Genomic DNA, 16,304 nt, shown 5'->3' with positions numbered 1-16,304 from the left:
GCACTATGGATTGTTTGATTCCTATTGACTTTCACAATTTTTGCTCCATATCTTACCTATTGAATTGAGTTGTTCGAAAAGTTCGAAAATCATGGAACAAGAACCGGAAAGTGGGGAGGACTCTCATGCCCAAGCTGAATCAGCAACTGAAGAGGAAACTCCACTTCCTGATACAATATCGGATGAGTATTACAATGAAATCTGTACCCGGGCCAACGAGGTTCGTCTCATGGTCGTTGTACTCAATCAAAAAAAAACCATGAGAATGTCTAATTGGACTTACTCTTGCATTCCAGCTCATTCAGACCCTCCAAAATGAACAGCAATTCGTGTGGGCGGATGAATTCCAGCGGATTTTTATCGTATGCCAGGGATTGAGGAAGTTACTGCTGGAAGAACAACACAAGAATGAAGACCTTCAGATGGACATGGTGCGATGTCAGGAGCGTATTACAGAAGTAATGAAACTCTCTCAGGAGGATCAAGAGAAAATTGCACAACTCAGAGATGAAATAGAATCAGCATGGAGTCAGACAGATGCAGCTCAAGCAAGAGAACAAGAGGCTCAAAAGCAAATGTACGTGATGCTGGATAAATTTGAGCAACTCCAGAAAGATGCAGAAAAATATTCAGATACTAAGGAAGGACAAGAGTAAGTCTTCATGGTTGAATACTTTCAGTCAATTTAACTACATTTCAATTTTAAAACTTAAGAACCGAAAAACATAAAGATAAGGGAAGAGCACCCCGGATCGGAATATTATTAAGAGGCATGGTCAATATTTAATTGAAAATATAACCCCTTAAAATACTATTTGGTAGTTTTGTGTATGCTAATCGGTATAGTAGCGCACCATTATCTACATATACAGTGGCGACAAGATAAATAGCACAGTTTCGGACACTGTAATATATGCTTTATTTTTCGAAAAATTATGTTTTTAAATTATGAAAGTAATAATAATAAATGAACTTGTATATCAATACATTTTGAATATGAAGAAAAAACCTGAAAGTTCTATCAAGAAATTTAGTACGATCAAAATAATAAAATAAAATAATAAAAAATAAAATAATTTACCACAAACACTAAAATCAAATTTAAAAAACGAAACTGTTAAAGAGATTAAGAAATTACTCAATGAATTTTTTTGAACGTCGTCATTCTGCTAGGCTAGGATCGGTTGCAACTCACGTCACAAAAACAAAAAATAAATAAACTTTTGTAAGTTATATATATAGCCTTATACTTAGGAAACATTGTATCCTTTAGGCATGAAATAAACTTCAAAATTGAATTGAAAAAAAAATTCTTGAAATGGCATATATTAAGAGGACACTATAAATAGCACACCCTATAAGTGATAGTTTCCGACTTCTGCTGCAATTAACAACTTACGAATTCTATTTGAAAATTAAATTTGGATTAATTAGTAATTAGTTAAGTAACTTTTGGAAAAAATGAGCGCTTGACAACGAACGATCATTAAGGAAATCAGAATTTGACACTATTCTAATGTGATTGTATTTCATGTAATGTGGATATCTACTTAAAACTATTCCAAATTAGTCACATTCGCGAGATTTATCTCGTGTTCAACCTTTTCCTTCAAATTCAACAGGATTGAGGTCTTTAGACCGTCCTGGCCATTCCCGAAAGTCAATTTTGTTCTGATTGAATCAGTTTTAAAAACTTTTGGCAGTGTGTTTAGGATCATTGGCTTGGTTAAAATTTAAAAACCAAAAGCAAATTCTTTTTGATGTTGAAGTACATGTTTTATCCAAAGATATCCTTGTAAACAAATTGGTTTATATTGCCTGATATTCCATATACAGACCATATGCCATTTCGCAAAATGTAACCCCGTACTGTAAAATTACCACCGCTAAGTTTTACTTTCTAATTATGTATCAAGGACAAAATTCTTGACTTTTTGGACATCTAATATTCTGTTATGTCATAACCTGTTATATTAAACAGGAATACATCTGTTCAAAGAATAGTATTCCAGAATTACAGGTCCTTCTACATATGCTCTTTAACAAAAATCAAACAACAGGTATGGTTTCGTTTGGATACTAACTCTGTACGTCTGGCAACACTTCTAAACCGGGTATTTTTACATAATTGGCTTTCAGTAATGGTCACATCAGTTACTTTTTCAACTTTTGTTCAATTTGTTCCTTTATTTTCGTAACAGCGGCAAATAAATTCAGTTTTACTATAAGAGCAATGGCAGAATCTTCTCTAGAAATCGTAAGTCTTTCTCGAAATTTTCGAGTTTTTGCGTGATTTATAAGTTTGATCATAAAAAATTATTGAAATGATGGTTATCTTCCTTGAACAATATAATTCACAAAAAAAATTCTTAGTTATCCGAAACTCTTTTACGTAAAGCCTGTAAATCCGCACAAAATGCTTTATTTACATGACTTTTTAGTTTTCATAACTTTATTTTACGAAAATTTGTGGCATTAATGCTTATAAATGATAAAAAATACTGAAATATAATGAATTATAAAATAAAAGTAAATTTCAAGTAATATTTTCAGAGAAAATGAAAGTGTGCTATTTAAATTGTCCACACGAATTATACCTAAACTCATAAAATGACAAAAATACTTGGTTCCAAGAGATACAGATGTTAAATAATTATCATTTTTATTTATAATAAACATTATATTTTCTAAAAAATAAAGCATGATTAGGTATAAAGATTGATATTGTATCATAAAAGATCAAAATAGGAAAATCGCTGAAGGTGTGCTTATTTATCTTGTCGCCACTGTATTTGTGAATTTGAATTGTAATTTTTTTCAATAAATTAAAAAAAAATAGATGTAACTACAAGTATGTACTCTGTACCTCGGATATTAGTGAATTTAATCAGATGTCTCATGAAAAATTAGTTTTATAAATTAAATCTGAGTTAATGCACTGCATTCTTATGAGATTTTAATTGTAAAAAGTGGATAATAATGTTTCAAAATTTATTAGAATTGGTGCAACAGTATAGTAATATCCTGACGATCCGAGGAACACCGCCGATCGCTGGTGCTCTTCCCTTATTTCAACTTCTTAAAAAGTAAACGTTGTGAGCTCTCTGAAATTGAAAAATGTGAAATGTTGAAATTTTGTCATCTTATGCAAGTACACCATTATCATTATAACCACATATTATAGTTCGTATTATGGACAATGCATTAAGCTTTGTTCACATGTAATTAAATGTTTAATCTTTAATCTCATACTTGGTCCCATAAAATATTTTATTCTCAACACGATCCCAGTTAGCTCATGCTATGAAAGCTTCAAAAGATCAAAAGCTTTAACCTATCAGAGAACGAAATAGAATTAACATATTTTAGGGCGAAGTGGGGCACCTCTGAAATGGGGCAACTTTAAAATTGAGAGTTTTTTTCTTAGGGGAAGTGGGGGAAATTTGAATTGGGTTACCTCTGGATTCAAAATGTTTTCTCCTATTTTAAATCGAACTGGACTTTACCACACTGAGAAAAAAACGGGGGTGCCATTAACTTTTTTTCCTCATAATTTTAACACTTTTTAGGTGTAAAAATATATCAACATTTCTTAATGTTGAATTTACACCTTTTTAAGGGTAAAATTAACATGAAAAAGGGTAGTTTTAACCCCTAATACACCTAAAAAGGGCAATATTTACACCGATTTCGGATCAATACTGCAGGGTAAAATAAACATTTCCGGAATGTTATTTTAACTTTTTCGGATTTCTCTCAGTGCATGATATAATTCAGCTCGACTAACAAATTGCGAAGCTAAATTGACTTATGATAAGCCTCAAATCCTCCGGAGGAGAAATCCTAATTTTAAAAGTGCCTCAATTCAAAGGTGCTCCACTGCCCTCTACGGGATTAAAAATTTAATTATTTTGAGCTTAATTTTTACTAGAAAACATCACAGAAAATATAGTAATATTATTTGGAATAATTTCCACAATTAAATGTTAATTTTCTCCTTCAGATTAGGAACATCAATGGCAAAACACAAGGAAGGCATCCTTAGGGAACGAGACAGACTTAGCAGCGAAGTAGAAGAGCTCGGAGCAAAATTGCAGGGTCAGAAGAATTATGCAGAAGAACTGGAGAAAAAGATCACAGAATTTGAAAATAAGAATAAGGACCTATACAAATTATTGGATGTAACAAATGAACTTGTAAAGAATCTAGAGATACCCATAATAAAATTTATGTCTGACATTTAATGCAGGAGACTTCAAGTGAGGCATTCAAAGAGAAGCGGTTGCTGGAGAATATGAAGATTGAATTGCAAGAAGTGGCTGCGGAGCGTGATCAGTATGCGGAAGAGGCAAGAGTCTTCAAGACCAAATTCAACGCCATCCACAAAACCACTTTGCAGCACAATCTTCAAATGGCTGCCATCAAATCCAATGTGGAGAGGTTGTCGACCCAAAACACAGTTCAATCCATGAAAATCGCTAAACTCTCCGGTGAGTACGACAACATCGTTCACGTGCGTGATAAGTTGTCCCATGATCTCAGTGTAAAAGGAAACATTCTCAAGGTTTGAAATGAATGCATCTTTGTTTTTTACTTGATTAAAAAATTGTGACACAATGGTGAAATATTTTCCAGTTGAAGGAAGATGAAAACAATAAATTCCGTGTGGAAACAGCAAAATTGGTAAAATCAAAAGAATTGCTCATGAGAAAAATTATGTCAGCTGGCGTTACAAAGGTGATATCAGACCAAGAGATACTGAAACTAAAGAAAATTATAGAAAATTTGGAGAAAGAATTTGATTTGCTGAAGAAGACACACGATAAAACCAAATCACAAATAGATAACTTAACCCGCGAGCGTGATTTGGGGAGAAAAGATCTAATAAAGGCTAACAGGGTGATCGGAGAACTGAATGAGAAGATTTTACTTCATGATCAAGAGACTAAAACACTCGAACAGGATATTAAAGAACATTTGATCGTTATTCAAAAGAACAAAGAAGCCATAAGAAAAGCAGGAAAGGAAAGGGACAAAAATGCAGAAGAACTTACTCTTTGGGTAGCAAAGGAGGAGCGTTTTAGAGGTATGAGATAAAAATATGTATAATAAATGTTTTTTTTATTATTACAATATAATATAAAAGATTTTTTTTTACAAAAGAAAATTACAAATTACTATGAATTTTTAGAGGAAATCCAAAAGAAAGTTAATCAAGTGTCAGAGTTGAAAGAAAAAATAAATGAATATGAGAATAAAATATCTCATATGCAGCAATTGTACGAAACGGCTCGCTCGGAGCGATCGAGCCTACAAACAGTCGTCCAAGCGTGTTCAGAAGAACGTGATGATCTCAAAAAGCGTCTGAGGACAGTTACGAAACAGGCGGAACAGGCAAAAGAAGAGCTCATGGCGCGCGAAGCTGATCAGACTAAACTTCACAAAAATCTCGATAGGGCCGAAAAGGAGAAAGTGGCTCTCAAATCGGAAATACAAAGCACATTAACTACTCTTCAGCATATAAAATCTGAGATGAAGGAAAAACATTTGCAAATTGAGCGAATGCGAAAAACTGTTGTTGATTGTGATGCAAAAGTGCAGAAGCTGCAGAAACAATTAGAAATGGCTGTTAGTGAAAAGGATCTTATTGCTGGTCAACTCATTGCACGAACTGAAGAAATTGCTTTAGTCAACGAAAAGCTTCAAGATTTGCAACTAGCACTGGATCGTAGTGAAGCTCAATATGCTCGACGTCTTGATGATATTAAACTCCTGAAGGTGGAAATTAGTGGTTTAAGATCACAGGTTAAGCTGCTTTCCAGAGGTCTATCTAATACAACAGATATGCGTCAGGAAGTTCTCCAGGTAATTAAAACAAAAAAAAAAACGATCATAAGCATAATTTTACCTAGATATATAAATATGCAGGGTTTGAGGAATAATTGTGGTTTAAAATATTATACCCTTGCTAAAAACTAAACGTGTCAGTTAGTTACATTGGTACTCAACTCACCTATACCAAATAATTAATTTTATCTCCAAAAGACTGGGATTGAAAGTCCAACTAGGGTAAAGTGGTACAATTTGGACAGGGCTTTTTGTCTTGATAAATTTAGTATACTTCATTTTTATTTGTATATTTTTAATGCTTTATAATTTGGTTCCTTGTGCTTAAAAACAAATTTTGTACTGTATTTATCAAGAAAAAAAGACATGCCCAACTTGTACCGGAGAATTGTCTAACTTGTAACACTAATTCCAAATTATATCACTTTACCCTATACTAAGGCAATTCGAGTGTGTTGCATTCTGAATATTATTGAATATTTGACAATATCGCTTTAAACCACATACCAATAATATTATAACCCCCATAGCCTTAACCCTTTAACGACTAGGCACTTTTCACGGACCGAAAATCAACAATAAAAATTCAACCGATAAACAAAATCAATGAAACGTCTAACATCTGACTTTAGAAAATCCAACAGATTCTGATTCGATGCATTTTTTACCTCTACGAGCGATAGGGACAAAAATAGCCCAAAAATTTAAGTAATTTTTCTGAAAATACTAATGATAATGAAAAATATTATGTATGAGTAATATTGTAGTTTCTTTTTACAAAACGATTTTGCTTAAAAAAAAATGAAAGTATAAAAAATAATTAAAATCATTTATCAATATGAGAATTTAAAAATTAGTCATCTTTAAGCTTAAAATTTGCTGGAGACTTGCAAAAAATATTCTAGATTCCTCCAACCTTCTACTTTGTAATTACATACAAACATAAGAAAAAATTAACTTCAGGTAGTCAGTAAAAATTATTTTCCTTATGGGACACCGGTGTTCCAATCGTCCTTAAAGGGTTAAAAGAAAACTTTGAAAACTACAATTCAGAGAGAGATACGGAAAATTACACATTTTTATATTCTTTGTTTGCTTTTTTTCTTAATATTTCTTCCCATTCAGTTGAAAATTCAAGCATAATTCTTTTTTTTTCTTTTTCTATAAAAAAAATAATTTATATTTCCATACTATGTTTCAGGAGTTTTTAGATACTTTTATAAACCAGAATAAAACAATTACAAATAGTTACAGGACAAATCTAATTGGGAAAGACAATATGCGGAATGCTCGAGCTGTTTTGACACTCTACGTTTTTCCCTCTGTTATTCTAATTGATATAAAAGAGATTTATGAAGTTTTTTTTATTAATTCCTATATTCTTACATTCTACGATTTGTTTCACTTATAAACAATATAGATACTGAGCTGATTGTATTAGACAAGATTGAACAATCGCGGGCTTTGATACCTAGACTTAGAAGATCCCTTGTGTCCAAGGTGTGCTATTTTTTAAGGTTGAAACCCGTTGGTCTCTTTCAAAAAAAAAGCAAAATAATTTTTAAAAATTATCCCACATTTTAGTAAATAGCATAAAATTTACCGCATACTTAATAATATTGGATGCATACAAATGCTTTAGAAAATCTTTGCGGTGCTATCACACTTCGACGGCTTTATTCCATATATGCTAATTCGACTTAGCTTTTTATTACTCCGAGAGATATGTTGTTCTTGGAACCGAGATCTACAACTGAGGAAAATTTGGTGGTCATCCGACATCCGGGTAACGATATATTCCATTTTTTCAAAAAAAAAAAAAATACACAGGCAATATCAAATGACCTGTGGAGCCTTCACATGGCTCTCTTGAAAAGTTATTATTCTGAAATAGAATAAATAGTATGGAATGGAAGCATCGACTTGTTCTTTAATGCAAGTCAATGAACGTTTTTAAATGTGTGATTTATGTCTTTAATTTCATCCCTATATCTTCGGAAATAGTTAGAATTGGCTTCTGAAATTTTTATTGTATATTCTTAGATAATTTATTAATTGATTTAAACATTAAAAATAAACTACTTTTGACCTCGTAATTCAAGCTTCCCCCTTAACGCAATCAATGGATACATCTATATTCTTTTTTGTAATAGAGCAAAAGAATTAAAGTTTTTGAATGTGTTTGCATTAGTGATGTCATATTGTAACATATTCAAGTTTTAAATATTCCACTTACAGCACTTTTTAATTAGGATAATCAATTTTATGTTATATTAATATGTGTGTTCTTCTATATTATAAAAAAAAAACTAGTTTCTAAACGCTATAAATATTTGAAAAATTGCGTGAAATCGATTTTCCAATTATTGGTATATTGTTCTCTAAATAGATGACAATTTTTTATGTGATCGAGAAATTTACATACTATACTTATTGTGCTAGTCTTGTAATATTCTTGATAATTACCATCTCTGAAAATTTGAATTTTTGCAATATAAATATTTATCTTACTTAAACATATCATATTACAAACCTTTTTATATAGAATAGTCAAAGCTTGATTTGCAATCAATCATCCTGAAATATTTTCTAATTCTCTGGGCACATGAGCCTCAAATTCAATCAAAAAATAGTGTAAACGACCTATCTTTCAGCCTCTTAGATGTAATTATTCTCTTGTTTAACATCTAATACAGGTTTTGAAGTCTAGCCCATTAGAGGTTCACAGAGCCATAAGCTTGTTTTATTGCTCTTAATTCATCATACACGTGCCAGTTACATGAAGAACAAAAAATTGTTTTTCAATATTGAAACAAATCTACTCATGATGACTGTACATAAATATAATAGAACTTGTGAAAAATAAAATTTCAGTTGCACCGAATTTTAGCACAAGAACGTGTAAAGGCAAAAGCTCTTGAGGACGAGATGACAACCCCAATGAATATTCATCGTTGGCGTGAATTAGGTGGACGAGATCCAGACAAGATGGAGTTGATTGAAAAGATCCAAGCATTGCAGAGGTGAGAAAAGCAAAAGTTGCTTGTTACGTACTCCAGAGGGAGGGAGAACATGTTCACTTAAAAAGTGATTCATATGAATATTCAATTGGTAATCTTTGCAGACGAGTTTTAAAGCAAACAATCGACGCTACGCACAGAGAAAATGCACTTCAGGAAGCCCACCAAGAGACATTTAAACTAAGGAAGGTATTGCTTAAGCTTCCCAGTCATCGTATCAAAGAGAGACTCAATTCAACACAGGTCACGATTACCGCATTCATATTGCTATCGTGGTCTCTTTCCTAATTTAACTTGTAATATTTTACCATTTTAGCGCGCACTTATGTTAAGAACCAAAGAGCTCAAGTCAGTAGTAGCAGAATTAAAAGTTAAGGATGTAGACATCAAAAGCCATACGACAAACTTGGAAGAAGTAAAGCAGTCGTTAGTAGAAGCTAGGAAAGAAGCTTCAAAACAAGTAAGAAAACAAGTTGTTTATCTTTTTTAATTGCAAGTCAGAACATTAACTTATCTAAGAAAAAAATTAATAGAATATATTGCCAATTACTAAATTACACACTTCGTACCTTAATTTTGAATTGAAAATTTTAATTTAATCAGAATATGAAAGATTCCCTGAACACAATTATTCTTGTTTTCTAAACATTTTCTTTTTCAAATAGTCTATAAGAATAAGTGAGATAACGAGAACAATATTTCACTCATTCTTACTGAAATCTCAAATACATTTCTTTTATAACACAAGTCGTACAATAAAATAAAACTGATAATTTTCCGTTTAATAAAATTTTGAAACACAGCAATATTCAACGTACATCCTCTAGCTTTCACATTATGGCACTGTGAGCAGTAAAAAATTATTTTATCAGCAAAATATCAAATTTGATCAGTGTACAATTTAGAGTTTTAAAAGCAATGAAATTCTCATTACAAATTCTGGCAAAGAGAAATAAAGAGTTTCATTTTAATTATCAAGGCATATTAATTAGATCCACTTTGTTATATGATTTTATTTAATTTTGATATTCTACTAAATTATTTTTTTACTGATCATTTGGTTTCTGGCTGTTTCCAAAAATAAATGAAAAATCCCAATTTCAAAGGTGCCCCACTTCCCCCTACAGATTTAACAGGTTTAACGATATCTGCTGCAAGATACCATTGCAAAGCCAGTAAAATTAAGATATAGTAATATTGATAAAATAATACTTATACTTTATACTATTATATTAATACACTTATTATATTATAACTCATACTTTCTTGGTTAATTTATAAATTTTATATAATTTGAACTCAATACCTGCATATGTGCTAATTCGTTAATACGACACAAGTTTCCTATATTTATTTTTCTGAAATAAAATAATCCCTATAGCTTTCCATCAATAAAACCTCTATAACAATTGAATGATGTATTTTTCCACAATCTCAATTAACATTTTATACAAAAGGAAATGTTTTTCAATCAAATGCAATAATTTATACTTTATGTTAGAGAACTAATTAATAACTGTAATATGCGTTTTAACACACAAGCGATCGTATTTTTTGCATCTCACTTAACTGTCTTCTACAATTAGATTTTGTACTAAGGTGTTGCAGAAAAAACAGTGCATCAAATGTATCGTAATTGTGAGAATAATAAAATTTCCCATTTTCTTTTCATGATGGTTCACAAACGCAGAAGAAAGAAAAGTTAAAGTTGCTAGAAACTCAGAGACTTGTGCAACAAATTCAGATGATGCCATCAACAATGTCGTGCAACAGATCAATGGGAGCTGGCTACAAAATTGTGTAATTGCTACCACTAACAATCATCATCTGGAGAAATATTACGGTGTAGTACTTGGTTGCAGATAATTGTAAAATACCAAGAAATAGAGAGTTTATTATTTGACCCATATTAAATTTAAATGCTTCATCGGTGGATTTCTGTGCAAATAATTGCGCAAGACACTGGACATACACTTTGCTCGCGGCACTGAACATATTTTTCCATCAAAGTAGAAGGTACAACAGAAACGTTTAAAATACTATGAGAAGACGAAATATGATTTAGAATATCCATAACAATGGAAAAAGGCTTTCAATTTCTTTATAATCCTCAAATGCTATAGTCCTATATTTGAGTGTTAGTATGTGAATTAGTAAATCTGAGAAAAAAAATTTATTGGATTAATAAACATACCCAAAGCCATGTAAGAATAAAAGATATTTTAGCGATATATTGCGCAATTAAGATTTTTTTTTTATCTTAAGACCAGCTTGTAAAAATGCTCCATGGAACAACCAGTTTCTTAGTCGTACACTCGGCATCTCATGAGAGTGAGGCGGCCTCAAGTGAAAACGACAGTTTGCACAATTTATATTTACACTATACGTTATTTTATGTTATACATATAGTGAGGCACACAATCATTTTTCAACTCTCTGTGCAGAATTCAGAGATTTTACTTTCTATAACACAACCACGCACTGTATTCGATTCGCACTGTAATCCCCATTTGGTTCAAAGATGCCCCGTCATCGACTTCACAACCAATGTTATTCATTATTATTCAATATTGTCGTAAAGTCATCAAAAACTTCAGTTATTTGTCTTAAATAAGTGCTGAATTTTTTCGAAGGCTTCCCTTCTTCACACCTTTCAGTGAGACTTTTTGGCATAAGAACGTTGGGTTGGGAGGGTAATCAACTGCTAATAGTAACCCTAGGAAAACCGTTTAATTTCATAATTGTTAAAAAGGAGCTTAGAAAGTTCTTAAGGGAGAACCTGAATTACGATGTCAAAAGTAGATCATTTTTTATTGTTTAAATAGATAGATAAACTATCTAAAAAGGGACAGATAATCCTAACCGGCTTATGTAGGTGAGATTCTTAACGTGAGCTAACTCGGAGTGCATGCAAATTCGATTTAGAGCTGAAGTAGGGAGACGCCATTCAGTTATCTTGAACCAAATTCGTGAAATTATACAAGTTTTGTATTTGAACCAAAATGTCAAGGATTTGGATGAACTGACAGAAAAGTGATATATGGGTGAAATGTAGACCAGAATGTTCTCTATAATTTTCCCATAGAACATGATCTCATCGATTACTCAGAAGTCAAGATAAGCGAGGTTTTTTGTTTCTTAACTCGTTTTTTCATCCAGAGTTCCCCAAGTAGTCATTTGTTGAACTTCAACTATATCAAAGAATTGTTGTATTTTGCGGGACTTTCCATTTAAACCCCTATTTTAAGTGTCTTGGTGGAGTAGAGGCAGTCAAATTGGCATCTGAGTGATTTCAAAGCGTTATTATGGGAAAAATCAATTTTTTCACACTTAAACGGCAAAATCGGAGTGATAGCGTAGTCTGAGCGGAAAATGATGTATGGACGAAATGTAGAGACAAATGTGCTCTACAATTATGTTGAAGTAATCATCAAAATCGGTTCAGCGACAGTCGAGATAATTGAGGTTATGTGATATTGAAATTGGTTTTTCGACTGTGGCGCCCCTGGTGTTGGTCCCACGAAGTTCAAATATTCTAGAAAGTTGTAGCATTTGGTGAGATCTTTCGTTTAAGCCCTCATTCATCAAAATCGGTCACATAGAACCGGAGATATGATTTTTTGAATTTCGTGAACTTTGACCCCTCATATCTCCGGTTCTATTGAAACCACAGCGCGCATACGCACTATTTTGGAAACGTCCTAGACTGGACTACAACATACTAAAATTTCATTAACTTGCACAATGCCGTTTTTGAGAAAAGTGACTTTGAATTTCGATGAATTTTGACGCTATCACAGCGCCACCTGTGGTGACTTTTTGAACTTCCATCTGAAAGTGCTCATCGAGACGAAACCAAAAAGGTAAAATTTAGGTCGCTATGTTAATTAGAACCGGAGATAGAGGCCGGTCAATGTTCGAACTTTGACCCCTTATAGCTCGGGTCAGGGGTTATGGATCGACTTAAGGTTTTTTTTGTTTGATAGGTATAATCAACGGCTACAACATACTAAATTTTCAGCCCGATGCACAATGGAATTTTTGAGTTATTTAACTTTTAAGATTTAAAAATTTTCTTTTTAAAAAAAGCGCCCCTAGCGGTGGTTTTATGAACTTGCGATGTTAGAAGGGGAAGTGGCATTTCACGAGAGCTTTCCAAAAAGCCCTCACTTTTTAAATTCTGACAATTAGAACCGGAGTTATGGCCATTTTAAGAAATTTTTTTTGGACCCTTATAGCTCGGGTCAGGGGGGTCGGGGGACCTTAAGTTTGGTATTGATGGAAAGCTCTAAGGCCCAGCTATAACATACTAAAATTTGAGTCCGCTGAATGCCATAGGGGCGGAGCTATTGAGAAAACAAAAAAAGGGTGGTCTTCAAAATGGCGGAAGGAGGGGTGGGGGGTGGGGGGTCAATGCACCAAGTTGCAATTTTCACCCGATATATAACCTTTGCCGAAAACCGCAAGTCGATATCTTTTTTAGTTTAGGAGCTATTAAGCTCCAAAGAGCGGCCGGCCGGCCGGCCGGCCGGGAACGTAAATTTGCCACATATATATTCGTGATCAGGAAGTGCTGAAACACATTTTGGCCAAATTTGAGGTCGATCGGACGACATGAAATTTTGTTAGGATTATAGTAGGTGAGATTGTTAAGAATCTCACCTAATTGTTAAGAATCTCACCTAATATACCATTGAAATTTCAGAATCCAATTCGAAATATTTCCGAAGATAGGGGGAAGTGGGGCATCTTTGAATTGAATTAAGCTTTGAATTATTATCATAATGTAATTTAAATTAAATTTAATTATTTTCTAGTTGAATCTAAATAGTACTGAAAAAAACTATTTTTAATGTTTTTTTGTATCATGTTAAAGTCACTATTAGGGGAAGTGCTTATAATTTTGGACAGTCTGCATATAAGCATCAATATCCTAAGTTTGAAGTGCCATATTTTCAATACTAATTGACTTTTCTTGTTACTCTCTTTTCAGAAGGATTGTTTAGAAACTTGGCAAGCTATTTATCATCTCATTTTTACTAAAATTAGTTTTAATACGTTTAAAAATGAATTGATATGTAGAGGTGAATTTGACTCTTATTTTGGACAACTTGGTTATTAATTTTTACAACTTGTCTGTAAATTTGGACAGATAATCCGCCTCAACAGGATGCCCATTGTTCTTCATTTCATGAACCAATCTTACCAAGTCCTCTTCCTGGTCATGTAAGGGAAACGTGGAATGTCACAAGAAGCCCGGAAACTTTCCATATCATTCATTAAAGTGAGTTGACTTCGGTACTCCAAGTACGTGCGGATTCGCTCATTCCCTGACCTTTCCGGGAGCCTTTCAAGGCATTTCTCACTGCATCTCTTTCGTAGAGATGATGCTCCTTCATTTCTCCAGGCATTTGTCCAACCTAGTCATCACAAAAGCTAAAACTTCACGAAATTTCGTGAGAAAAACACCTGTCCAAAATAAGAATCATCACCTCACTGGTGAATGTCTTAAAAAATTTCCCATTTTTCACACGAAAAATATAATTCACAAGGCAAATCTCACTTCAGGTCAAATGTACAAATCATCAGTAACGTGAATCAACACAATATTCAATGAATATTCAATAATATCACTCAAAAACAGCGAACAAACTTTGTTAGTACTTCACCAAAACTAAATAAGACTGAAGTAAGCCACGAAGTTCTGTCATATTTCTCGTAAGCAATTGCTCACACTGAATTTTCAACAAAGCAATTTCAACTCAAATCATATTCAAATTTTAACGTATTTAGTGTTAAAATATTCCAAAAGGAACAAATATTTAGATATAATTCATTATTCATCAAATATTGGAATAAAAATCCATCATTTTAATCAATTTATTTTTAGTGTCCAATGTTATCCTCAAAGTGTCCAAAATAAGAAACTGGACAAAATTAGAAGCATTTCCCCTACGTCCTAAAATATGTATTAAAAAAAGAAACTGAAAAGAATTCCTATTTCACAATTTTCTCCGGTTTTTTTTGTTTAACTATGAAATATACTCGCCAATTAGGGAGTGCTCTAGTGAACGTCATATTAAGATATGAAGACATATTAAAGATTTCAAAAAATCTCAAAATTAAAAATATTTGATATGCTACGGTAGCTCATCATATTTTTTTTTTGTTTTTGTAATCATTTTCAGAGAAAAATTACGACGAGGCCATAAGTAAAGACATGCCACAAGTAATGCCGTCACCTTAGATACAGAAAAAAGAACTTTTCAAACCTTGTAAAATTACAATCTACGAAAAAGATAGAGCAAAAATAAAACGGATTCTTATGCAGGTAAGTATTTTATAGTCGAACATAGTTATACTTTTTTTTAAACACAAAGACATAATTTAAAAAATAATGCAAATGCAAAACCAAGGCAAAATATAATATCTAAACGTATGATATGGAAAGAGCTGTAAAAATTTATGCTTCTTATTTCGAAAATGTAAAATCAATATGTATTTAGTTATCTATAAGCAACGGAAAGAAGAGCAAAATATAACCAGACACACCTCCACAATAATTTAAATACCAAGAAAGTCTGTTCAGAATATTAAAGCAAATAAAAATCAGAAAAACCAAGGTTAGATTGCGCACTTATATTCAGACTGAAAGAATTCTACTAATAGTTACCAAAATTTATATAGGATTACTTGTATAATAATTAGACAATGCAACTCTTAAATGGAATAAAATTAAAAATAATAAAGCAGATTTTTATCCTATACATATAGTCTCGATATCTCGATTTTTTGTGAAAGGAATGCCTATAGAAACTTTAAGAATTTGTGTCATGACCTATTGGAACTTTTTCATTACTAATCGGTGAAATATATAAAATTTTAAAACCTATCTTATAGAAAAGACAGATTAAAGGGAAATGAATGATAATTTTTATTCTAATGAAAAATATTATGTATAGTTGTTGTACTTTCTAATGCCAGGAGGTTTTTCTTTAAAAAATGGAAATATAATAATAAAATTATAAAAAACATTAATCAATATCATTTGAAAATTCATCACTTTTGAGTTTAAATAATTAATACATAAAGGCCCAAATAGACTCAGGCTGATCCTTAAGGATATTTAGCTTATATATTTAGCTTATGGCAGTTTGGGATAAATCTCTATCAAATTTTACAGGCTAAACATAAATATAAATGTAATTAAATATAAACAATATAAATTTAATATAAATATCAGCCTGTGTCTATTTGGGGCTTAACAAATGGCTGAAGATTTGCAGAAAAAATTTTAAATTTCTTACTGAAAATGATTTTACAAATTGGCTCTCAATAATAGATAAAAGTAATCATTATCTTGCTAATTCGGATGTTGTTAATCCCGAACCTCTTTCACCCAGCCATATGACAAGTTGACTTGAAGCCTTCGTTAGA

At 32.2% G+C, this 16,304-nt stretch overlaps 1 protein-coding gene across 1 annotated transcript; it reads left to right on the top strand.

Moving 5' to 3' along the window:
- Window positions 1-5: 5 nt before the first annotated feature.
- LOC129799475 (cilia- and flagella-associated protein 58-like) lies at window positions 6-11,158 on the top strand. The gene is made up of 10 exons (XM_055843373.1): window positions 6-220; window positions 297-652; window positions 4,004-4,181; window positions 4,250-4,564; window positions 4,636-5,086; window positions 5,192-5,865; window positions 8,722-8,870; window positions 8,972-9,110; window positions 9,184-9,327; window positions 10,558-11,158. Exons 1-10 carry the CDS (start codon window positions 92-94, stop codon window positions 10,669-10,671), a joined length of 2,649 nt encoding a protein of 882 aa, XP_055699348.1. The 5' UTR covers window positions 6-91; the 3' UTR covers window positions 10,672-11,158.
- The last annotated feature ends 5,146 nt before the right edge of the window (window positions 11,159-16,304 follow it).

The sequence above is a fragment of the Phlebotomus papatasi genome, chromosome 1 (genome assembly GCF_024763615.1).
Source record: "Phlebotomus papatasi isolate M1 chromosome 1, Ppap_2.1, whole genome shotgun sequence".
Taxonomy (NCBI): Eukaryota; Metazoa; Arthropoda; class Insecta; order Diptera; family Psychodidae; genus Phlebotomus; species Phlebotomus papatasi.
The sequence above is the reverse complement of the archived record's forward strand: the minus strand, read 5'-3'. Positions and strand labels throughout refer to the sequence as shown.

Coding starts and splice junctions, on each gene's coding strand:
- LOC129799475 (XM_055843373.1), top strand. CDS start 92: ATGGAACAAGAACCGGAAAGTGGGGAGGACTCTCATGCCCAAGCTGAA. Junction 8,871..8,971: donor AAGATCCAAGCATTGCAGAG/GTGAGAAAAGCA, acceptor TAATCTTTGCAG/ACGAGTTTTAAAGCAAACAA. Junction 9,111..9,183: donor AGAGACTCAATTCAACACAG/GTCACGATTACC, acceptor TTACCATTTTAG/CGCGCACTTATGTTAAGAAC.